The sequence below is a fragment of the Nyctereutes procyonoides genome, unplaced genomic scaffold, assembly GCF_905146905.1.
Source record: "Nyctereutes procyonoides isolate TBG_1078 unplaced genomic scaffold, NYPRO_anot_genome, whole genome shotgun sequence".
NCBI classification, from domain to species: Eukaryota; Metazoa; Chordata; class Mammalia; order Carnivora; family Canidae; genus Nyctereutes; species Nyctereutes procyonoides.
In genome coordinates this window covers 17411383-17435843 of record NW_026575160.1, presented here as the reverse complement: position 1 = coordinate 17435843, position 24461 = coordinate 17411383, and the positions used below count along the sequence as shown (strand labels likewise).

The 24461-nt window shown below is 53.5% G+C and overlaps 2 protein-coding genes across 2 annotated transcripts; both read right to left on the bottom strand.

Moving 5' to 3' along the window:
- Positions 1–8663: 8663 nt before the first annotated feature.
- On the bottom strand, positions 8664–20450 carry GHRHR (growth hormone releasing hormone receptor). Its single transcript, XM_055314801.1, has 13 exons — positions 20394–20450; positions 18106–18208; positions 17879–17986; positions 17226–17323; positions 16040–16137; positions 15017–15149; positions 13491–13644; positions 13192–13252; positions 12676–12745; positions 11905–11996; positions 11181–11310; positions 10494–10535; positions 8664–8789 (listed from the first exon to the last, which is right to left on the bottom strand). The coding sequence occupies exons 1-13, from the start codon at positions 20448–20450 to the stop codon at positions 8664–8666; spliced, it is 1272 nt and encodes a 423-aa protein (XP_055170776.1).
- Positions 20451–23264: 2814 nt separating this feature from the next.
- LOC129502887 (ribosome production factor 2 homolog) lies at positions 23265–24187 on the bottom strand. The gene is given in 2 exon segments (XM_055314748.1): positions 23265–24046; positions 24049–24187. Coding segments are annotated over 2 exon segments (915 nt in total). The 5' UTR covers positions 24182–24187.
- Positions 24188–24461: the final 274 nt, after the last annotated feature.

Here is a 24461-nt window from a genome sequence, read left to right as displayed (position 1 = left end):
TGCCCGGGGTGGGAGGCGACCTGCCCGGTGGGAGCCCAGAGCCGCTCTGTGCCAGCACTGCGCCCAGCGGAGCTGTGGGCCACACCGGTGCCATGGCGATGCCACCGCTGCCAGCCTTTCCCAGCCCCGTAACCATGGGAATGTGCGCTGGGCTGCGCCACTCACGCAGTGCTTCGGGGGCAGGGGAAACACTGCCCATCAGCCCCGCGGGCCCGACCTGCTCTTGGGGACGCCCGCAGGGAGGGTCCGTGAGCTTGGCCTGTGTCATCCCACCTGTCACTCCCCACAGCCCCCATCCACACACACACACACACACACACACACACACACAGAGCACCCCAGCTCTGGAAGGCACTCAGGGGTTAGAAAGATCTGGAAGGAAGACGGGAAGGAAAGGAGAAAGCGGTTGTGGGGGCTGGGCAGAGGGGACCAGATGCAGGCAGCTGGCCATCTGGATTCAAGCAGAAGTCCCAGCCACCTCCGGCCGGCCCCGGGGCCCAGCCATCCAGGATCCTAGAGACAGGCCAGCCGCCCCATGCGCCGTTTGTCACTTCTCACAGCTGGACGCTGGGGCCCTGCTCAGAGAAAGAGAGAGAAGGAAACAGAGACAGACAGAAAAGACAGACAGACAGAGAGACAGAAAGGGAGAGAGGAAGTGGGCTAGGGGCCGAGGCGCCGACGGACTGGGCGCGCTCTGGAGGAGAAGCAGCCACACGACACACGCCCACGAGCCCGAGACAGAGCGGACTCTCAAACAACCAAAGTCCCAAACACCACCTGGGTTTGTGATTTCGTGGTTTCCAAAGTCTGGCTCTCCCTCCGCAGGCAGCCTTGTTCCTGATGGTTCCCAGGGCCCGGGTACCTGGCAGTCCCCAAGTTGGGAGGGTGAGGCCATCCCGGACTGCCAGGCCGCACACATCGGGCGTCCAGAGGGAGGGGGCAGTGCCTGGGACTTTTCGTGACCCCTGCCACCCGCCCGGGGCCCTGTGCACCTGCGGCTTCGCCTTGATGTCTGTCTGGCTTGCCCTGTGCTCCCCGCTCAGGGTCACCCCACCCCTGCCTGGGCCCCTTCTGTCATCACCAGCCTTCACCCTGGGGGACCCCCAACTCCCTGGGCGATGCAGCCCCTCCTGTGGTCCCCTCCAGGGCCCTTCTCCCGCACTCCTAGCAGCGTTGCCTCCCGCTCTAGTGGGAGCCTGTCCCTGGCTAGACAGCGAGCCAGCAGCCACACTCCTGGGCCACCCATCCTGCCCCATGTCTCCCTCACCCCCTCACCCAAGCTGCGGCCGCTTCCACACCCAGACCCACGGGCACAGGCCCTTGTTTGTAAATACGGGGACGTCTTCTGGGCAAAACCCCACCTGGACGAGCTCCACTTGCCTTCTCCCTGCTGCACGGCACCCCCAGGGCAAGTGGTGTCACTCCAAACCCCGCCCTTGGGCTGGGGCCAGGCCATCAACACTGGCGACAGCTGCACGTGTTTCTCACCAGCTGGCGCTGCCGCCTCCTGCTGCTGCTCTTTCCAGCCTTCTTCATTCTCCTCAAGACCCCCTCCCTCCCCTCCCATGCCCCCCAGCAGGCCCCCTGGCCCCCATGTGCATGCGCAACCAGCTGACACCCCTTTACCTGGCCAAGCTGCCCGCACCGGGGTTCCGGGTCCACCTTCTCACTCCTTTCCAGTGACTTTGCTTCGTGATTTGCCACCGACCCTTCCTGACTCCCCAGCTGTCCAGGTCCTCCTCTCAGTAAAACGAAACACACAAGTCCCCATGGAACCTCACATCCCTCCACTCGCAGACCAGCCTGGAGAAAGGTTGTGTCTATCTGTCTGTCCCGCCTCCACTTTCCAGCACTATCTGGTCTGGGATGGGAGTCCGTCTTCTGCTTTCATCTTGATGACCTCCCAGCCTTCAGGCCGCTCCTCCTGGGCCCCTGCCTGTCCCACCCAGGCCGCACCCCCTCAGTGGTGCAGCACCGAAGCTACTCTCATGCCACTTCCAACCCAGCTCCCTTCTCAGCCCCAGCCGGCTCCTTGGCCCCCAACTGCATATCTCGTGTGCACCCCAAACCCAGTGTGCCTGCCCTGAGCTCCGACTCTCCCCGCTGAAACGTGCTCCTTTCCACCACTGACCATTCCAGAACCTTCCAGAAACCTCCCCTCTCTACATTGCACACATTCACTCATTACTCAAACAGCTTTTGAAGCTGCCTTAATCTTTCCCACCACCCTCCCACCCAGACTCCATTTTCACTCTCCCTCTTTCCAGCAGAAGTATCTGCCTGAAATCCAGCCCTCATATGCAAGCCAAGGGTTCCATTTTAAAAACATAAGTCTTGTTCTATACCACATACTTCCAACAGCTCTTGGGGATAGAACCTCCTTAACACGGCTTTCCTGACCGTATGTGAGCTGGGTGCCGCCCACCCATCCCATCTCAGGTCCTTTTCTCACTGTAATCCGGCCACAGTAGCTAACTTTCAGCTCCCCCTAAAAGCCATACTCCTTCCTACCTCAGGGCCTTTGCACATTCTCGTTCCTCTGCCAGGAAAGTGCATTGCTATCCACTTCTTCAACTGGTCAACTCATACTCATGGTTTTAATCTCAGCTTAGATGTCACTTCCCCAGAAAGCATTATTTTTTAATATTCCCAGACTCGATTTGGCTCTTCAGGTATTTATTCTTTAAAAAAAATTATTTTTACTTATTCATGAGAGACACACAGAGAGAGGCAGAGACATAGGCAGAGGGAGAAGCAGGCTCCATGCAGGGAGCCTGACGTGGGTCTCGATCCCAGTTCTCTGGGATCACGACCTGAGCTCAACCACTGAGACACCTAGGTGCTCCCAGGTATTTGTTCTCATGGTACTCTATTTCTCCGGGCATACCTGCCACCATGATTTTGCAATTGTTTGAGTGGCATGATTGCCTCCCAGCACTGGGCCTCTGTCATGTTTGCGGCCAGCCAGCATATTCTGAACGCCCTTCCTACGACTGAGGAGCTTGCCACAGTCTGCAGGCCCCTCTCCAAAGGCAGAAGGCAGAGCTGGCTGTCCAAGCCTCCCTACTGTGCGGCCAGTGGGCAGGGTCAGGACCAAGTGTGTAGACTTAGGTTTGGAAGAGAGCATCAAGAGGAAGCCAGTGCCAGATGGAATCAAGTTTTTAGCAAGCATGGCAGTGCAGGAGTCTGGCTTTTCAGGACAGCCCTGTGTGTGTCTGGCCTTCTGTCCACAGTATTACTGGGGTGGGCAGCTGTGTCTGCTACCAAAAGTGGTGCCGCGGGGAATCTGTCACAGTGGTCCCCTGGTGTGGGGTGGGCGCTGCTACTGGCTGCACTCCTGGAGCGCATAAGGTGAGCTCCCTACGTCCCTGAATCGATCATGTTTCTGTGTGACCCAGCCTGAGAGGTCCTGTTGTTTGCAAGACAGCCCTAAGCCATATCTTCTCTCTCTTTCTTTCTTTCTTTCTTTCTTTCTTTCTTTCTTTCTTTCTTTCTTTTTATTTTTGTATATTTCTTTAATTGGAGTTCGATTTGCCAACATATAGCATAACACCCAGTGCTCATCTGGTCAAGTGCCCCCCCCTCAGTGCCCGTCACCCCATGCCTCTGCCCACCTCCCCTTCCACTACCCCTTGTTCGTTTCCCAGAGTTAGGAGTCTCTCAAGTTCTGTCTCCCTCTCTGATATTTCCCACCCATTTTCTCTCCTTTCCCCTATGATCCCTTTCACTAATTTTTATATTCCCCATATGAATGAGACCATATAATGTTTGTCTTTCTCTGATTGACTTACTTCACTCAGCATAATACCCTCCAGTTCCATCCACGTCGAAGCAAATGGTGGGTATTTGTCCTTTCTAATGGCTGAGGAATATTCCATCGTATATAGAGACCACATCTTCTTTATAAGAGTTAAAAATGGAGCTATCCTATGACCCAGTAATTGCACTGCTGGGGATTCACCCCAAAGATACAGATGCAGTGAGGGACCGAGACACCTGCACCCCAATGTTGATAGCAGCAGTGTCCACGATAGCCAAACTGTGGAAGGAGCCTCGGTGTCCACCGACAGATGAATGGATAAAGCCATATCTGAGCCTGACCTGAAGCCTCCTGAGTAGGAACGTTCTGGAGCTGTTTGCCCCTGTTTCTGGGCTCTCACAAAGTGCCTGCTGCCTAAGCAAGTGCTTCAGGGATTCTTAGCAAGTGAATGAACAGGCAGCCCAGCAGGGCCCAGAGCCCTAACAAGAATGCCCGTGAACAACCCTGGGGAAAACAAAGCCTGGGAGTGATGCCCACATTCCTGTCCTGCCAGACCCTTCCTCCAAGCATCGCCGCCTGAACTGAAATCAGCCACATTCCTGCTTCCTGCCCAGCAGATGGTGGCACTTGGCCTTGTGACTTCCAAGGTCTATCCAACCAACCCAAGTGCCCTCCCCCAGGAAGCCTTCCCTGACTGCTCCTGCCCTCACCCACACTCTGTCCTCTGAGCTCCCACAGCCCAGAGACTCTGAGTCTCACATGCCTGTTCTTACATCCAGGCTAGGGCTCACCCCAACATCCCTGGGGGCTCCCTGGGGGCAGCGAATGGGCCCCTCATTTTTATCCTTGCCTCTGCCCTATGCTGTAAAGGAGCACGGGCTGACCACAGGAGGAGAGGCGTCTCCCAATTTCTTCCTTCCCTTTAGGGTCTGAGGAGCAGCCTTCTGGAAGGAAGAGCAGTGTGGGAAATGGCAAATCCTGCCCTCCCACCCTGCACAAAACCAGGGGCCCAGGGCAACCCCCTTCTGCTCTGATCTCTGCACAGAGACTCCAACAAACACCAGTTCTCCTGTCTCTCCAGCACTCCCTCCTCTCCCCAGCTTGGCCCACCTCAAAACTGGAGCCATCCTGGGACGCCTGGGCCCCCTGGATGGAGTCCCGCATCGGGTACCCTGCAGGGAGCCTGCTTCTCCCTCTGCCTGTGTCTCTGCCTCTCTCTTTCTCTGGGTCTCTCATCAATAAATAGTCTTTTAAGAAAAACAAAAAGCAAAACCGGAGCTGTCCTCTGCACACTGGAAGCCACTTCTTCCAGCAGCGCCACAGGCTCAGGGTGCCCCAGGCCCAGGGTCCCGCGCCCTGCTCCCGAGGTCCCAGCCGGGCACCAAGGCTGTGCCACCCGGGCACTTGGCCGCAGTTATTTTGCCACCTGGTGGCCGCGTTGAGCATTGCTCTTCTCCACCGCCCTCCTTCCCTGTCCCTTCTGGGCCCTCGGAGGTCGCCCCCTGACTCCTTCCATCCCCCTGCAGATGTGCATGCTGAGCCCCGAGAAGAGAAGACTTTGCCAGTCCAGGAATCATCACAGTGGTCCCAGTCCAGGTCCCTTGGTGGAAGAGACTAGAAAAAGTGGCAGGGGTTTGAGGTTCCTGTTGAAACTGGGAGCAAGGCGTAGACTTCCAGCCATGAATGAGGCCTCCAGCAAAGGGACAGACAATTCAGAGGAGCTTCCACACCACCACGGCTACCACCCCCAAAGTAACTGCTAACTGAAGACTGACACCACTAACTAACCACTCACGCCAGCCATGAACCAACTGCTAACACTAACTGCTAACACCCTCAAAACTCCGAGAGACCCCACCTGACTCTCGGGCTGACCAAGCTGTGGATGATATAATGAGGCCGAGAGACCGACCCTACACTCCGCCTGCGCCACAATGCACCGGTCCAGCTGTTCTGCGAGACGACTGCCAATAGGACTCAAACGACTCCTCATCTGCATTGCATTGGGTCGAACATTCTAGGTCCAGGAGTTTGTTCTGAAGCTTCTTCTCTTTTTGAGATGTGCATGAAACCTTGTCTGCAAGGAAGTTTGCCATCACAACTATTGATTTTTCAAAATGGGGAGCAACTTGCCCCCACAGAAGATTTGTCAGGCAATTATCGGCTCAACAGAGAATATCGGACAGGCCTCCCAAATTATGTGGCCAAAAAAAGTCTTACAGGTGTTGTGTAGCAATCATCGAGAGATAATAATTCACATGTCATAAATGCCACCCTTTGCAACTGCACAATTCAGCGGTTCCAGTCACAGAGGGTGAAACCGTCACCACTAGCAAGTTCTGGAACACTCCGTCACCTCGGAAGAAACCCCATAGCCACCAGCAATCCCCTTTTTACCCTCCCCAAGCCCCTGACAACCTAGAACCTTTTCTGTCTCTACAGAGTTGCCTATTCTGGACATTTCACACATATGGAAGCCTACCACATGTGGTCTTTGTGCCTGGCTTCTTTCACTGAGCACAATGTCTTAGGGTTCATCGACGTAGCACATGTCAGTCCCTCATTCCTTTTTATTACAGAACAATATTCCATTGTATGGATATACATCATTTCGATTCTTTATTCACCAGTTGATGGACATGGTTTCCATCTGTTGGCAGGGAGGCATACCGCTGCTATGAGGACTCATATGCCAGTTTTTGTATGGACGTAGGTTTTCCATTTTCTTGCCTATGTGCTATGGGGTGGATTTGCTGGGTTGTATGGCAACTCAACATTGGACTTTCTGAGGAATCATCAGCCTTTTTGACAAAGCAACTGTACCATATTACACTCCCACCGGCAAGGTAGAAGAATTCCAATTTCACCACAACCTGGCCAATGCTTGTTGCCCATTTTTTTTCATTTCAGTGGTCCTACTGGGTGGGAAACAAGCTCATTGTGGTTTTGATTTGCAGTTTCCCGAAGACTAATGACAGTCGGCATTTTTTATGTGCCTATTGGCCATTTGTATAGGGTGTGTGCTCATTTTAAGTATAAGAAATACAAATTTATAAATACAGTATGATCTCAAGATGGTTCAGAAATGCAGAGGAAAAAAAATCTTTCAGGAAACATACCAAAATATCAACAGTGACTGACTATCTTTGGGTAATGAGATTATGGCTGATTTTCATTTCCTTTTTTAATCCTGTCTATATCTCTGAACACCCTGCAATGAATATGAATTACTTTTATGATCTGAGACTAAAGGAAGGAATGCACAGTAGGGTTTTCATAGGCTGGAGTCACACCGTGACATTTGTCTGACCAAGAAGGTGTCGGGTAGTTAGGCGTCATGGCCAGCAATGTGACCTTGGGTTTCATCTGGCTGAGTGTCCTTTCACTGGAACCCTCATGACTGTGAGGGAGGAGTGCCTGCATCAGAGCAAGAATGGCAGGGAAGACTGGAAGGCTTCCTGGAGGCCAGGGAATGGAGCCGAGTTTTACACAACAGACCTGCAGTGGGCTGCCAAGAACGGGAGCAATTTCATCCTGACCTGCCAGGTCCATTTCTGCCTGTTTGCTCTACTCAAATCTCCCATCAGTCTACAAACACATTCCCTAGGACAGCACCCACTTCTCATTCTCCTCTCTCCCGCCAAGCAATGGGGTGGGGAAGGACTGACTGACTCTGATGATGCATTACATCAGGGGCCCTCACTTGAGCAGGGGAACAGCAGGCAGCAGGCTATGGACACAGGAAGGCACACAACAGACAGACCACAAGGGAAAGACCTAGAATTGAGAAATCTCCACGCCAGAGAAAAACAAGGAAAGGGACCCAAGCAATTTCCAGAAGAACAAACCCAAAAGGCTAACAGGCACTGAAAGAGATGCTCACACTCATTAGTTATCAGAGAAATGCAAATTGAAACAACAATGAGATGTTGCTTTACACCCATTTGACTTGCAAACATTAAAAAGCTGGGTAATGCCAAGTGTTGGTGGAGCTGCCGGTGGGAGTGTAGATTTTGCAAGCATTCTGGAGCGCAATCTGGCAGTACTTCATCACATCAGAAAAGGCATAAGTGATGACCTGGCACTTTCGCTCCTGGGTACGTGTCCCAGAGAAAGGCTCACTTGTACAGGTGCACAAGGGGACAAGCGTGTGAATATTTATCTGCAGGGGCGAGGGGGAGACAGGACGGGTCATATGTGGGCGATGACACCATGTAGCACCATATGGCAGTCACAACAAGAGACCAGATGAGCACACGGCAACAAGGGTAGATGTCTTAAAAGCAGAGTGCTGAGGGGAACATGTTAGAAGCGGGATGAAGCACATAACCGACAAAATTTATGTAAATCAGAAGTACAGACACACACACACACACACACACAAAATAGTACATATTTTGCAAGAACACACAGAAACACAAATATTCACATTACACACGTCGGGATGCTTGCCTGCGGGAGAAGAGGGATGGGAGTGGAGATAGAGACAAGAGAGAATAAGTTTTAAGAATAAATTAAACAAAAAAAAAAAAGAATAAATTAAACAGGAGGATTCTTGCGCAGACTCGAATTGGGGACCAAACACGAGAGAGGGGTGATGAAGGCCGAGGGTCCCTCTGTCTCCACTCAAGTTCGTTATCTATTCACTTACAAGTTTATTGGCTCCTCTGGCCGTGGCCTGGGGCCCAGGGAGGAGGGACAAGAGAACAGAGCCCGAGGAACCCAGGCGTTCCACCCGCAGCGACCCAGGGTCGGGTGTAGGGCGGGGGGGAAAGCGCTGCACCTGCCGGACCGGGCGGCAGGTGGGGCGGCAGGTGGGGCGGAGGCATGGCCTGCGGGCTCCGCGGGGCACGGGTCCCTCTTGCTCCGACAGGGTAGCTGTCCAAGCTCGGGCGTGGCCAGCCTAGCACACAGATGTCAACACCTTCACCCCGGAGCGGGAAGGCACCGTCCACTTGGTGAGGGCCCTCCGGGCTGGCAGCAGCTCAGGGTTGTGGCCGTGCCACCTCCGTGAGATCTCAGTCCTCACCTCGGGGGACAAGGGAGAGGATGTCAGGGAGGGCTGCGGCTCCTCCCGTGCTCCACCGTGGTGGGGCTGGGGGTATAGGGAGAGACCCTGCAGGAGGAAGGGAGGCCTGGGCTCCTGGGGAGGAGATGGGCCGCAGCCAGTACCGAGTATATCTCTGCGTGATACTACTTCCTCCCTCCTGTGGGTATTTCTGACCATTCCCTTTAGCTCTGCTCTCTAACTTCTAGGAGGGCCTTTGGGTGGGTCCCGTTAAAAACATTCCCTTGGATGCTTTCTTCAATTTCTGGCCTCCCTGAGCATCTTAGCCTGGCCCCTGCTCTGGGATTCAGTCCTGCCCTGTCCGCTGAACTGAGCTATAGCCACTGGGAACCTGTCCAGGGGCGATGCCCCAAAGGGAGAAAACACAGACCCCTATCTAAGGAGCTGCAGGTGAGGAGCCAGGATTCCTGAAAGAAAAGCGGCTGGGTACAGGGAGGCAGGGGTGAGGACCGGGGAATCTGAATTCAGCCCCTTCAAAGGGCTGTTGGGGTCACAGGTTGCTGAGAGGCTGTGACCACCCGACAGAGCTGAACTAGGACTGCAGTGAAAGACAGAGGGAGACAGATTTCTATTCAGTGTAAGGGTGAGCTTCCCCACAGGGGCCTAACAACAGAAGAGCTGTTCTGTGAGTAGTAAGCTCCCCATCACCAGAGGTATGTCACCATCTGGTCTCCAGCGTGATTTCCAGGGACAGATCCCCTCCCAGCTCTCATGGAAGCGTCTTTCCCAGGTCCCACCGGCCTCAGCCGAGGCTGTCCCCCACCCCTGTCGACGTCCGCAGGACCCAAGAGCCACTACAAACAGACACTGCAGTCCTGTGTCTGCAGCCAGACACCCAATAAGGCTGGTGTGGGAGTACAGAGGCAGAGGGGGCGGGAGGCAGTCAGGGACAGAGGTGGCAGGGGAGGAGCCAGCGGGGTCCCCCAGCTGGCGGATGGCGTGTGCACCCAGGCCTCAGGGCAGCTCCGAGCCCACGGCCAGTCCAGGCCGCCAGAGGGAGCCGTGCCGGTGCTCACGGCAGCAGGGCCTGGCTGTCTAGGGCAGGAGCTAAATTCTCCCACAAAGCAAGTGTATCCTAAGGGACGGATGCAAGCTGCCTTCTGGGTGGGACATTTTACTTTTCCTCCCTCTGCCATCTTTCCACATTTCTACAAGTCTGTCGTCACTATGTGTCTAGGCATGAGTGTGCCCTCCTCCATGAGTGGTCCCTCTCTTCAGGTGCTTTCTCTCAGTATCCCTGGCTCTTCCCCATCGTCCTCCCTCCTGCTGCACCTGACTCTATTTTCCTAGTTCCCTTTCTGTCTGCTGCTGACTTTTTCAGTTCCTCTGCCTCTCCCAGAGCTGGCTTATTCCCTCATCCACTCTCCCTTTCGTTCAATTTTAGGAACATAGAATTGGGGGATCCTTTTAGACCATCCCCAGTCCTGAATGGAGAGTATATTTGGTCCAGGCTAGAGGAGGGATGGATAAAGGACGTTTATAGGAAGCAATCAGGCTCAGCTTGATCTAGAGGCTCAGGACAGACATAGCTAGCTTCCCAAAGGATCACAGGAGTCAAGGTTTGGCTTGAGCTGGGATTTACAGGGTCTGGGAAGAAGAGAAGTGGCCTTAGATCTGGTGGGAGGTAAGACTCAATGGCTAAGGATATCCTGCAGAGTTACCTACCTCTTGGTTGAGGAAGCAATACAGGATGGCAACGATGAAGCCCTGTGGGGCCAAAGAGAAAGGAACACATCAGGATCCTATGGCCTGGCCACAAGATGTCCACAGTCTTGACCTATCTTTTCTTCCACTACCCACTACCTACTACTCATCTACCCCTTACTACCTACAACCTGCTACCGCCTTTTTCTCCACCCGCCCCCAGGCTGTGGCCTGGGCAGGTATTTGTGGAAAAAGAAGGAGGTGCATTCATCTCTTACTATGCACCAGGCACACTGTCTCACGTAATCCTCATAGCAAGCCTGCCAAGGCTGTACTGTTGATCTTGTTTCTCTGATTTTCTTTATTTCTGCATCCGTCCCCCAGCATTGAGCACAGATCCTGGTACATAATAGGTGCTCAGTAAACGTTGGATAGATGAATGGCTGGATAGACAGATAACTGGATGATAAATGCATGGGTAAGTAGGTAGGTAGATGGATTGATGGATGGATGATGGGTAGATGGATGGGTAAATGGACAAGTAGGCCGGTTCGGGGGAAGTTGAATGAATAGAGATAGGTGGATAAAAAAAAAGGATAACCAGCCTGGTAACCCTTAACCTACAGTGAACTCAACCAAACCTGTGGGCTGCACCGCCTCCCTCTTGCCCAAGGACTTGGTGGGAAGGGTCCCTGTGGGGCCCCTCACCTGGAAAGAGCCCAGGCCCAATTCCAGGGGGAGGCGGATGCCCAGGCCAGCACTGTCGGGCAGAAAGTTGAAGATGACATAGTGAATTCCAAACAGCGGGATGAGAAGAAGTGTTGATTTAGAGAGACGCCTGCAGGAGAAGACAAGCCCTAGGCACCCAAGGCTGGAATTAGTAACTCCCACATGCCCCCTGCTCACTCCCAATTCCCATCTGTTCTCCATACAGACTCTGTGCACCAGGCACCCTGGAGAACTCCATCCCCCCCAAACACGCAGTGTGGTACAATGCAGGGCTTCCTTACTTTGGGGACCATGGGTCTTGCTGTTCTCGCTGCCAAATGTTCTTGTCTCAATTTATTCCAGTCGATGTCTATGCATCGAAGTCTAGTTCAAAGACCACCTCCTCCAGGAAGTCTTCCCTAACCTTACCTCACCCCCACCTCACCCCCATCTAGAAAGTTCTCCTTCCACAGGATCCTTCCCATAGAAATGGACCCCAGCACTCATCAGTCCATTTGTCCTGGGAACTGGATATTTGGAGCCTCCATCCCTCCCCCCCACACACATGGTGATCTCCTAGAGGGCAGGGACCAGATCTATCATCTCTCTAGAAGCTTAGGGAGGAGCATGGACCAAGAAAGTGAATAAAACAGAACCATACTGACTCCCAGTCCAGTCATGCTCCCAGCATCCCCGAATGCACACGCGTGTGCACACACATTACCAGTACTGAGGCTCGGTGTGGAGGCTGCCCTGAGCCGGCTCCAGTTTCCTCAGCAGGATGCGGATAATATTGAGAAAAAGCCCAAAGTTCACCTGGAAATAGAGGTGCAGGAAGGTAAAAGGCAAGAATCAGGAGTGGCCCTGGTAGCCTGGGACGGGGCCTCTTTGGGAATTACAAACCCTAAATCCTTGAGACACAGGGATGTACAGGCAGATAGATGTACAGGTCATTGCTCTAGAACTTGTGTCCTGGAGACTGGGAGGTCCCACATGGAGTGCAGGGTCCCTCTGCAGCTCCAGGATAAAGGGTGGGGGGCCAGGCCTTGTCATCCTACCTCTAGCACCTCCCAGGGTCTATCTTCTCTGACACAAAGCAGGTGTCCCTCACTTTTGATAAAACTGGGGGAGATGCACACATTCACCGAGGCCACGTAAACCAGTCCCGTTGCCCCGTTTTCAGCATGGGAGCGGGGGGGGGGGGGGCGGTTCAGCCACAGCCCACCTTCCTCTTCTGCACCGCAGCCCCGCTGCAGGAGGAGATGCTCTACAGCCAGGGCGCCAAATTCATCCCAACCCAGAGCTAGAAAGAGCCTGAGTGATGGTGGAGACCACCTCCTAGTTTCACCGATGCCACACTGAGGTCCGCGGAGAATCTCGCAGAGCCTGGCTGCAGGACCCAGGTACCCTCTCCCCCAGCCTGGAGTCACCTTTCCTGCGGTACAGCCCCCTCGGCAGATCCAAGGAGAATAAAGCAGAGGCGCCAGAGACTGACCCCAACAGAGAGGACGATGGGCCCTTTGATGATCCACCAGTAAGGGGAGCTGTCATCCAGGTCCCAGCACCTAGAGAGAGGACAGGCCAGGACTGAGGGGAGCACCAAAAATGCCCTCCCAGCCTTCTCTCCTCTCTCAGCCAGGTAGGCTCCCTTCCAAAGGGATCAATCCATGCTGGGCTTACATCTCCCTCCTCTCTCCACCTGGCTGCTTCTTGCTGGCCCCAAAACTTTCCCTGTTCCAGGAAGCCCCTATTTACCCTGTCCCCAGCTCCCACCTCTCTTTGAGCCCAACACCCTGAGAATCTGAGGTCCCCTCCTGCCCCAGGTCATGCCCTTGCACGGTACCCACAACGGCCTTCCCATCTTGCGCCCAGGCCCTGGGAGTTCCCTGAAGGCAGGACTGGGGTCTCCTGCTCCTCTCCCCAGTGTAGAGAACAGCCACGCTGCCTGACCATTCAGCCCACACCCCAGGGGGACCCAGCGCCCTGTGATGAGGTGGCCACCCAGACTCACGCAACATCCTCAAAGGCCACCTTGCAGCACACCCACATGCCAGTGAAGAGCAGGGGAAGCCCTGTGGGGGTACAGAGGAGACACGAGTAAGGGGTGTCTCGGCTCAGGGACTTGCGCCCACCTGCCACCTCCACTGCCAGCCTCACAGGGCACCGGGAAGGGGGGACCAGGGAGCTGTAGGACTACAGGTTGTCCCTCGGGTCACCATCAAGTGAGCTGAAAGGACCTTTGGGTGAGCTCCCTGCGAATTCCCCGCCCTCCACTAGCCCCTTGCTGCCCTAACCGACCTTAGAGCTCACCCCAGCCAGCAAGAACCAGCCGCCAGAAGGCTCTCCTTGTGCTGGGCGACTTGGAGGCCAAGAGGCAGGTCAGGTACACAGCTTCCACCAACAGCCAGCTGAAGTTGGTCATGGTGGCGAAATGGGAGGTGGCCACAGAGACTTTGCAGAGAACCTGTGGGCCGGGGGTCTGGGTTCTTCAGGGCTGGACACCCCCTGGAGCCCCTCCCCCACACAGGCCCCTCCACCTCCACCTTGGGCTGCCCCAGAGGGGATGTGGTAGGATAATGTGGAGGCTGAGAGCGCAGATTTGGGACCTGGGTTCACGTTTACCAATGAATTCGCTGGGTAACCTCCCCCTGCCTCAGCTTTTCATCTGTAAAGGGAAATACTTCCGCTGCCTATCCCGTGGCCTTGTCCTGAGGACCAGATGGAAACCCTGCGTGGGAATTGCTATTTTTCACTTTCCTCCGGTCCTTCCTGACCCCACGTCCATCCCCAGAGCTGTGGGTGTGGAGCACCGTCCATCGCTGCAAACACACGAGCAAACACTCGCTCATTCACCGCAGGACTCGCTCATCCATCAGGGGTGAGGAGCACTGCCTCGGAGCCCAGGTGGCCCGAGCTTGGCCCCAGGCCCGCTCCCGTACAAACGGGACTAAAACAAAACTATATGGAGGAACTAAAAGGGGGGAATGCATGCAAAGCATTTAGCGCAACGCCTCCACAGCGGTGCTCAGTACACCTACCATTACCATTTCTTTCATTCGTTCACTAAGGTCACTGTTGGTTTGTCTGTCTGTGTGTCTGGCTACTGCTAGCCCGGCTTTGCCTCCACGCTGGCCCCCACTGCCTGTTACGTTCATTCCCTCTGCTTCTCCCACCTCGGCTCCCTGCCCCCCGTGTGACTTCCCCGGTTCTTGGACATGCTTCACGTTTTCCTGTCTGTGAGACCCTGTTCACCTGGTCCCTCCATCTAACGTGCCCTCTCCCCTCTGCCCCCCTCCCAGCCCCAAGCTGTCTCCTCCCTGAAGCCCAGCTCTCAACACCCATCCCCCACTCAGTTGTCCCATTAGCTGGTGCATTCTGTCCCCTAGGCCCTGTGGATGCTTCTGGGGGGAGGGACCCAGGGGCACCTTGCCCGGCACATACCCGCACCTGGCCACAGACAGGCAGGGGTGTTCGGGGGGAGGTACAAAATGCAAAGGCCGCTGGGGTGAGGCATGGGCTAGGTTGGAGTATGCAATAAGGAATGGAAGGGGGGACGCGGAATATGGGAAAGGATATGGATCGGCTCCAGGGTCTAAGAAATGCCATGGGGATTTAGGATCTGATTCTGGGGAGGGATGGGAAGGGAAGGGAAGGGAAGGGAAGGGAAGGGAAGGGAAGGGAAGGGAAGGGAAGGGAAAGGAGAGGGTGTTTCCTATTCTGTAATTGGCAATCACAGAGCCTTAGGGTATCAGCCCACAGTCGGGGGGCTCCTCTAGGTCCCTAACGCTGCCTTCCTTCCCCCCACCCACCCGGGCCCCTCCAGCCACAGCTGTTACAGTGGAGAAGCTGCAGTGGTCTGTGTTCTCCCCGTGGAAGAGGGCAGCGTCCTTCAGGAACACAGCTCCCGCCTTGAGGATGAAGGTCACAAACAGCTGGGTGTGGATGTAGTTCCGGGGACAGTGGAGCCTCCTGGAAGAGCAGGGAGGCATGAGGGGGAGCACAGGAGGAGCACAACTGAACTGACTCGAGTCAGACCAGGCTGGACTTGGAGCTTCAGGGTTAGCCATGCAGGACAGCCAACCACCGCCCCGAGGCTCAGCAGAGGTGAGAGGACGGAGGGGACCGGTCCTTGCCTTTGGGGAGCTCAGAGCCTGGGGTACAGAGGCATAGGTGGCAGGGTACTGGGCAGGGGAGCCCCCTGGGTGCTCAGAGAGATGAGGCACATCCCCAGGAGACAGAGAATGGCATTAGCCATGCTGGGGGGGATCAGACTCTAAAGTTGGGGGGGGTACTCAAGGGAGGCAATGGTCAAAGGGTTGGAGCAGTCAAGAAAGGCTCCATGCGGGAGGCCAAAAGGATTTTTTTTTAATTTTTTTTAATTTATTTATGATAGTCATAGAGAGAGAGAGAGAGGCAGAGACATAGGCAGAGGGAGAAGCAGGCTCCATGCACCGGGAGCCCGACGTGGGATTCGATCCCGGGTCTCCAGGATCGCACCCTGGACCAAAGGCAGGCGCCAAACCGCTGCGCCACCCAGGGATCCCTGCCAAAAGGATTCTTAAAGCAGGTGGGAGCTGGGCTTTGAAGTTTGACAGATGGACACACATCAAGAACACAGGAAGTGGGCATTCCAAGCAAACAGAGGAAGTTCCACGTGAGCAGAGGTGTCGAGACTGCGGTGAGTCCTGGAGTGCGAGGGCTGGAAAGGGAACACACCGGGGAACGGAAGGGAAAGCCAGGAAGGGCTGCGGGGCCTAGATCCAGCAACCTCCTGAGTGTCCAGGCAAGGACTCAGGCTTGGCCCCGAGGACCACAGGGAGGCAGCGAAGGTTCTGGAGCAGGCCAAGAGGACAGCAAACCTGAGAGCAACCAGGATGGCAATGGCCACGAAGAGGGCCACGATGGAGATGCTATGGCCCAGGGTGTAGATGATCTTCACGGTGGAGAAGTAGGATTTCTGGGAGAGTAGAGATGGAGAAAGTCTCAGCAGCTGCACTTTCTGGGAAGGAGGGGCTTGAGGACCATGCAGGTGAAGGCTCTTGGTTCTAGAACCCCCCATCTGGGGGCAGGGTGCCCGTGGCAAGATCCCTCGTAACAGGGATCTTTACAGCCTGTCTTGCACCTGACCTGCTGGTGGGCAGTGGGGGGGGGGGGGCAGCAGGGAGTGACATGTTGACTCTCACTGTTATGTGGGGTGGGACCAAGACGGGCGGCAGAGAAGCTACAGCTTCACTCACTCATTGGTAGATTTTGTCATTCATCGAGGAACGACAAAAGCTCGAGAGGAAACGGGACTGGTTTATTGACATCCTACTTCCTCACCATCATGGGCACATACATTCCCCCTAACCCCAAAGAAAGGGGGCAGCCAGGGACAGCCACAGGGAGAAGGTCTTTCTATGACCAAGTGTTTGGATCCATCAAAGTAAAGCCTGGACACCACCCTCTCCCCACCCCAAGATAGAGGTGGAGGGTGCAGGCCAAGGGAGGGGACCAGGGACCCCTGGGGGATGCAAGCAACCAGCACCCGTGTCTGTCTTTTCATTTGAAAAATGGTCAGACTCATGCCTTCCCCTGCTGGGCTGAGGGGAAAGAGGTATGGGGTTGGGGGTAAGGAAGCACCTCGCAAAGGCCCTGCTCAATTTGGACGTGTGGGGTGTGCACACCACTCCATGGACCTGGACCAGAGGAGGGAGGCAGCCTGCCCAGGACCACTAGGTGCCTTAGTTTCCCCAGAACCACTCAAAGCTCCTGCCCCGGAGGCCTGGGCACAGAGAGGGCACCCAAGGAGAGGGCAGCCAGCACATCTCCCACCCTGTCCTCCGCCTCCCCTTTCTCCCAGCACCGTGGCCACGTGTCACCCTGAGCAATTAGCCAAAGACCAGAGCCGTCTCTCTTGCAGACACTGCCATCTTCTGAAACCACTGTAATAAATATTCCCACCCGCTGGCTACAGCAGAAATGGCGGCCCCTCCAGTTGTGCAGTCCACCATCCCTACAACCACCCACGGCGACCCTTCCTCCAAGATGCCAGGAGCCTCTTACCTCCTCAGTCAGCAGCTCTAGCGGCACAGGGCAGGCCACAGGGTAAGGTGGGAAGGGCTCAGACCAGCCCGTGATGGTGCAATCCCGCTTCACAGCCCCTGCGAGGCATGCAGAGGTGGGAACAGAGAGCGGGTTATAACTCGTTCTCTCTCTCCAGGACAGAAGGGGAGTCGTGGATCATCCAGTGACCCTGGCTGGGTCTGCAGACAGCTCTTCTCAATGGCAGAGAAAGGGTGGCCTTTCCCCAAGGGGCCTGTGTTCCAGGTCCAGCCTTTCCACACTCCCCCAACTAGGCAGTGGTGGCATCTGAGTAGTCAGACAGGCTCTGCTCCCCGCCACCCCCAGACCAGCCCTCCTGCCGACATCCACAGAACATTTGCTTGGGGTCTGGCCCTGGGCCCAGCACCTCTATGCTCTGCTCACCAATCCTCCCCGCCTGGGAGGTTAATGTTCTTGGTTTCCCCAGGTCACAGGTCAGGAAGCTGAGGGTCAGGAGGTTGGCTCACTTGCCCAAGGTCACACAGGAAGATGGGAAGTTGGTGTTCACATCCAGATCTACTGCCCCCAAAGCCAGGGATGTGCCTGCCATATGCTGACACCACCAGGTGAAACCACCTCATCTCCCCACTCGCCCCCACACCCGGAACCCTCACCTGGCTCTGAGCTGAAGTGAGAGAAGAAATCTGGACAAGAGAGAGTGACCCACTCGCCAGAGCCTGCCATCGGCCAGCACAGCAGCCCATCCCATGTCCTCGGGCAGCCTAGATAGAGAGATGGGAGCAGAGCAGACTCAGGGGACAGGCCATGCAGCATTCAGAGTGATGAGCCTGGAGGAGATAGAAGAGCTGAGAAGCCACCCCCTCCCTCCCAAGCGCCATACCCAGCGTGGTGTTGGGCATCCCTTCCACTGCTTGCAGACATGACCTCTCATCCTCTCTCAACTGGGTGATGAAGTCACACTCTGGGTGCACATGACCCCATACCTGCAGGAAGAAGGCAATGGGATGAGCCAAGCCAATCGGGTGCTCCCTCTGGGTTCTCTGGTCCAAATGACCTTAGGACAGAGACAAAGCCTGATTCACTTCCGCAGCCCTGCTCCTAAGCACAAGGCCTGGCTCTCCGCACTTTCAAGTGCTCTTGGAGGAGATGGAACAGAAGAAGGAAGGCAGGGAAGGAGGAAGTGGGGGGAGGAGGAAGAGAGGAGGGAGGAAGGAAAAGAAGATGGAAGTCTGGACAGATGCTTCCCAGTTTCATCTCATGGGAGCAAGTTCTGAGATGCATTGAACACAAGGCTTCCGAAGACCTCCTGGAGGGGACTGAGTCAACAACTCTCCGTGCAGGGCCTTTCCTCCGTCTCTCCCCGCTCTCCTCCCCCCTGCTCCCTGGATGCAATTCTGCACAAAGTACCTTGGTAGGCAGAACAATGCCCTCATTCAGACAACACGTGTGCCTCCTAATCCCCGAAAACCGAAAACCGAATATACGCTACCTGGCCCGGCCAAAGAAATTCTGCAGCTGGGATTAAATTAATGATCTTTGGATGGGGAGATTATCCGGGATTATCTGGACGGACATGAGGTTCTTATAAGAGGGAGAATGTCAGAGTCAGATAAGGAGATGTGAAGGAAGCAGAGGGGAGGAGGTGGGGGGGGAGGGAGGGGACGTGAAAGAGAGCACCCATGGTTATGTGGGGTGCACCCAGATGAGAGGATAGAGACTCCCCGTATAACAACAGCAACAACAAAAAATTTAAAAAGGCAGGGGAGGGGCAAAACCTTCCAGGTATGGAATGAATAAGGCACAGCACAGGGAATGAAGTCAACGATCTCGTAATAGTGCCGCACGGTGCCAGATGGCAGCTACGCTTGTGGTGAGCACAGCATAACATAGAAACTTGTCGAATCCCCATGTGGTGCACCTGAAACTAACGTAACAAGGTGTGTCCAGGCTACTTCAATTACCAAAAAAAAAAAAAAGAAGAAGAAGAAGAAGAAGAAGCAGCAGCGACCTGTTTTGCACCCTATGCCCAGCCCTACAAATCAGACCCTACTCAATGCACAACAGCCCCGGCGAACAGATATCATCTCCTTTTTAACAAAAGATACAAGTGAGGCTCAGGAAGGGTGGGGAACTTGCCTAGGCCACACAGCTAGTTTCAGGGTGCCAGGATTCCAGCCCAAGGGCTGTGCACCTGGGGGCGGGTGCTTGGGAGGTGCGGTGGCCCCTGCACACTCGTGCGTGAGCACACACACACACTCTCACGCTCACACACAAGCCAGCAGGGGAAGAGGAGACCTCAGTCCATGAGTGCTGAGCTTCCCACCCAGTACCTTGTATGTCCTGTCCTGGTCCCTGTGTCACTTGCAGTAACTCCTAGAAAACATGCTGGGAAATCGCAGCACAATCAGGGAGGGCCCCTGTCCAGCACCCCACTCCCACCACCCTACTCTCCAGTACATAAGTTTGCCAAAAGCTTCTCCAGCCTGAGGTGTATCAAGAGAGGAACAGTCTCCCAAATATGGGAGGGGAGCAGCTGTTCTCCATCTACTGCGCAGGACCCTGGTCCCTGGCCACACCCTTTTAAAAGTGAGCAACCCAACGGGAGTGTGGCTCCAGGACACTAGGGATAGGGAGGGGCCTGGAGATTCTGTGGATGAATTAGGGACATGAGATGGGAAGGCCCTAACTGTCCCCTTGATTCAGAGTCATATCTCAGGCATACAGGGTCTCTGTGGCCCCTGGAAGGCCCAGGCAGGCCCTGGAGGGAAGCAACAAGGAGGCTAACTCAGCTCAGCCAGGTTTTCCTAGTCTGAGCTACCTAGAGACAAGCAGCTGCAAGGGAAGGGGAGAGGAGGGAAGGGAAAGGAAGGGAAGGGAAGGGGATGGGGAGGGAAGGGAAGGGGGCAGAAGGAAAGGGAGCGGAGGAGGGAGAGGGGAGGAGGGAAGTGAAGAAGGGAGATAGGGAGGAGGGGAGGGGATGGAAGGGGAGGGGAGGGGGAGAGGAGTTCTTTGAGCCATGGCTAGTAGCCTGCTTAGTAGATACTCCTGTGCTGAGGAAGAGCATTGGGGACCCACCAGGCTCCAGCTAGACGCCCCCCCTTATGGCTTTGTGGCTCCCAGATCCGGAGCCCAGCAGGAGAGGCAGGAGGGTCTGTGTTGGCTACTCACAACTGGCAGTGGGCTCAGCAAGTAGAAGATGCAGGCACCCCACACCCTGCTGTCCATGGTGGGGCTCGAAGTGGCTGCCCCAGTCAGCGTCCTTGTCCTCAGGGTGAGCCTTGGCCCTCTTCCCTCCCGTGGTCCCCTGTGGTTGCTGCTGCTGCTGCCGCCACCCCTACTCTGGTGGCTATTTGCATAGGCAGGAGCTGGCAAAGGGGACAGAACCAGCTAAATATTCACAGGATTGCAGGACATCATGCCCAACTCAGCCCCAGCCCCAAAGTGGGCCTCTATGTCCCCAACAGGAGGGGCTGAGCACCCCACCCCCTTCCACTCCATCTGTAAGTCTGCTGTGTCCCTGTCCTGAGCTGACTGCAAGGGCCCAGAGAGGTGATAGCCATAGGACACCCCTTGCCCTGGCAGGCCAACATTCTTTACCATCTCCCTCTCGGAGCCCAGCCTTCTGCTGGCCCACAGTAGAGAGAGCCCCCTCCCCCAAATGAAGGAGATTTAGAGAGGAGGAAGAAGACAACCTGGGTCCACCGTCACGAGCTCCCAGTTTGGTTAGTCACCCAAGCCTCATCCACAGGGCTGCAGGTGGGCTTAAGGCTGTGGGGACACAGCAGGGATGGGGGTAGGGTGTCAGTGGGGGTTGCAGAGTAGGGATGAGCTTAGAAAAAGAAGCGAGATCATTCTGAAGCCCCTACATGGGCTGGCCAAGAAGCGTCATATCAGTAGGACCTTGCTTCTTTCCCTGCAAGGACTCCAGCCTGGAAGGCAAGGTGGAAAGTGCAGATGTCAAGGCTCTGGACTTCACACGGGGGCTTATCACAGTCTCCAGAAGTCTTCACAGCAACAGAGGGAAATGAGCCAAAATGGGAGGTTTGCAAGGGGATTCATGGAGCTAGACCACCCTGAATGAAGCAAGACAACTGTTATCAGCAGCAAAAACTAGAGGTCTTAACGTAGCTGCTCAAATGATTTTGGACATTTGTTACCTGGGCATTTTCATTATAGTTTTAGACTTTAAAATATGGAATCCCAATTGGCCAAGCTAAAGACAGCGTTCTAAGCTACCCTGGCTCTCGCACAGCACTTGGGGATTCGGAAGCACCTTGTATCTTCCAGGGCCCTGGATGCCACTGTCCCTGGTGGGGCCTGACGTTTGTGTGCAGATCTGCATTCCCAGAGCTTGCTGGGCTGGATGCTGGTGACAACAGGCATGTTTACAGCCTGGCACGAATCATGAATGATGAAGGCTCCTCACCCCTACCTCGTGTAGAGTGAGGAATCATTTTACATGAGCAGGGCTTTATTTTTCCGTTTGTACTGACAAAGTGTTGAAGAAAAACATTTTGAAAAGAAAACACGAACCACCCCAAGCCCCAGACCCCCCTTGCCCTTGCCCAAAGGTTCTCCTGTGCTTTGCCGTAAAAACTGTGGACGGGCGTGCTCGCACAGTTCACCTCATCTTCAGAATGAAGCAGAGCTCCTGGAGGGACAGGCCAAGTGAGGACTCACAGGTGGGACAGCAGAACACTGAGAAGGTGTGATCTAAAGGGAAAGCTAGAACCTTCCATCCATCAGCTACAAATAAGCAACAGCGCAAGGATGCCTATTACAGTTAATCACTGTTGGTAATCAGTATCAATGTCATTAGCATTAATGAAGGTTAATAATCAATATTGACACTTAATAATAATTATTATCTAAATTAGTGGCTCTTAACAGGGAGCAATTTCATCCCTCAGGGAATATTTGGCTTTGCCTAGAGACAGTTTTCAGTATCACAGCCAGGGGTCAAAGGGGGCAAGGAGCGGTGGTGACAAGGTGCTACTGGTAGAAAATGGATTGAAACCAGAGAAGCTGTTGAACGTCCTACGATGCACAGGACGGCCCCCACGGCCGGTAAAGAATTACCCAGTTTAAAAGGTGGATGGAACTAAGGTTGAGAAACCTGGATCCAAGGATCTTCCAGGCCCATTGTCCTTCTGAATAGACCAGAGTCACTGAACACCCATCTCTAAGTACCTCTGTATCTACTCAAGTTCAAATTCTGCCTCCACACTGAGGGGGACACTTGACGGGATGAGCACTGGGTGTTATTCTGTATGTTGGTAAATTGAACACCAATAAAAATTAATTTATTAAAAAAAAATTCTGCCTCCAGGGCTTGCCAGCTGTGTGAGACCAGCTCCCTGCTCAGCAGGGAGTCTGCTTGTCCCTCCCTCTCTGCCCCTCCTCTCACCTCATGCTCTCTTTCTTTCTCAAATAAATAAAACCTTTAAAAGGGAGAGAGAGAGATCATATCAAATTGCTTTTCAAACTGGGTGTACCAATGTTCGCTCCCATCTGCAAAGTAGAAAAGTACCACTTTCCCACATTATTTTCCAAATCTCATATTATTAGCCATGAAAATTTTAGGCAATGTGATCGATGAAAAAGGATTAGCTCATTATTATTTTCATTTTCTTTAGTATTAGTGATATTGAGCATCCCCTCATCGGTGTAGTGGTCCTACATTTTATTGGTGTGGGGCTTGATCCCAGGACCCGGGGACCATGACTGAGCTAAAGGCAGAAGTTTCACTGACTGAGCCACCCAAGCAGCCCTGACATGATCTTTTAAATCTATACACGAACATACTCAAAAACCAGAAGCTCCATTTCTGAATATTTGCCCCAGAGAAAAGTATTACGTAGTAAAAAAACAGAAAACAACACAAAAGCCCAATGATAATGAAATAGCTAAATTTAATGTGATATGTTCATACAGTGGAATACTATCAAATGTACCATTAGATACTATTAAAATCCTATTAAAAGAATGAACTAAATCCGTATTAACATGAAAAGATTTTTTTTTTTTTGGCTAATTCTATCAATTTTTTTTAATTCTCTTTGATTTTTTCTCCTGGTCTTCTGTTATCCTTTTTGCAGGTCGCTTCTTCAACTCCTTCATTTTCCTGGTTTGTAGTTTGCTTAGGTCTTGCTTCTGCATATGAATCCTTCCATAAGTTGTACCAAAAGTATCATGGGAGACATTTTTCTTCTTCTTTGGCTTGAGGGCTTTTGGCATTTTCATAGATAATTTATAAAGATCATCTGAAGCCAGACGTGTCCTCCTCAGAACCAGGTCCAACGAGGGCCCCATCTCTTCCAATTCAATCCTTGGTGTTCTACAACCGGATTTCTTCAGCAGCAACTTATAGCTTCGGAAGTAAATTTTCCCATTCAGTGCAGTGAAGTGTAGAACATACTCTAAACCAGCCAGACGGATATTTGATACTGTGGGGCCTCTGAAGAAATCAATAAGATTTTTCAGCCTTCTATAGTCTTCTGTTACATCAAAATCATCACCAGCAAATATTAACATGGCTTTTATTCCCTCGGGACATTTACTATTCTTAACATCTTTTAGAGAGACAAACTTCTCGATACCTAATTCAATCATATCCAGCACATGGTAATCATACATACGACCTATTACTAGATTATTTGGCCGCTTCTTATTATGGGAGTCAAACATAAATAAAGAACAATCTGACTTCTTTGAAAAGAATTCCAATGATGTCTGATCCTCAAATGGTCTTGTAATGTTTTTCTTTTTATACAGAACACCATACGGTTTTTTCAGCGCATACACATCTCTAAGTACTGTGGCACCATTGAATTCGCATTTCCCCCTTTAATCAACATTGCATTTTTAATATTTTCACTGAGTTTTGGTTCTCTCTTCTCAAGGAATCTCTTTGCTCTTTTCGTTTTGGGCTTTACGACTCGGTCCAAAGAGTCCATGGCTATGGCCACACATGAAAAGATTTTTTTAATGTATGTGAGGAATTTCTGCTTCCGGCCAAGACAGAGTAGCAGGGGCTGACTTATTTTCCCCCCACCGTAATGACAGGAAATCTGAACAAAATATACAAAATTTTAGGTTTTAATAGATGAAGAAAGAAAAGCACACACGATCATCGCAGTTGATGCAGAAAAAGCATGCGACAAATGTGAACACTCTTTCAAGACAGAAACACTTAATATACTAAGAGTAGAAGGGAGCTTCCCTAACATGATAAGG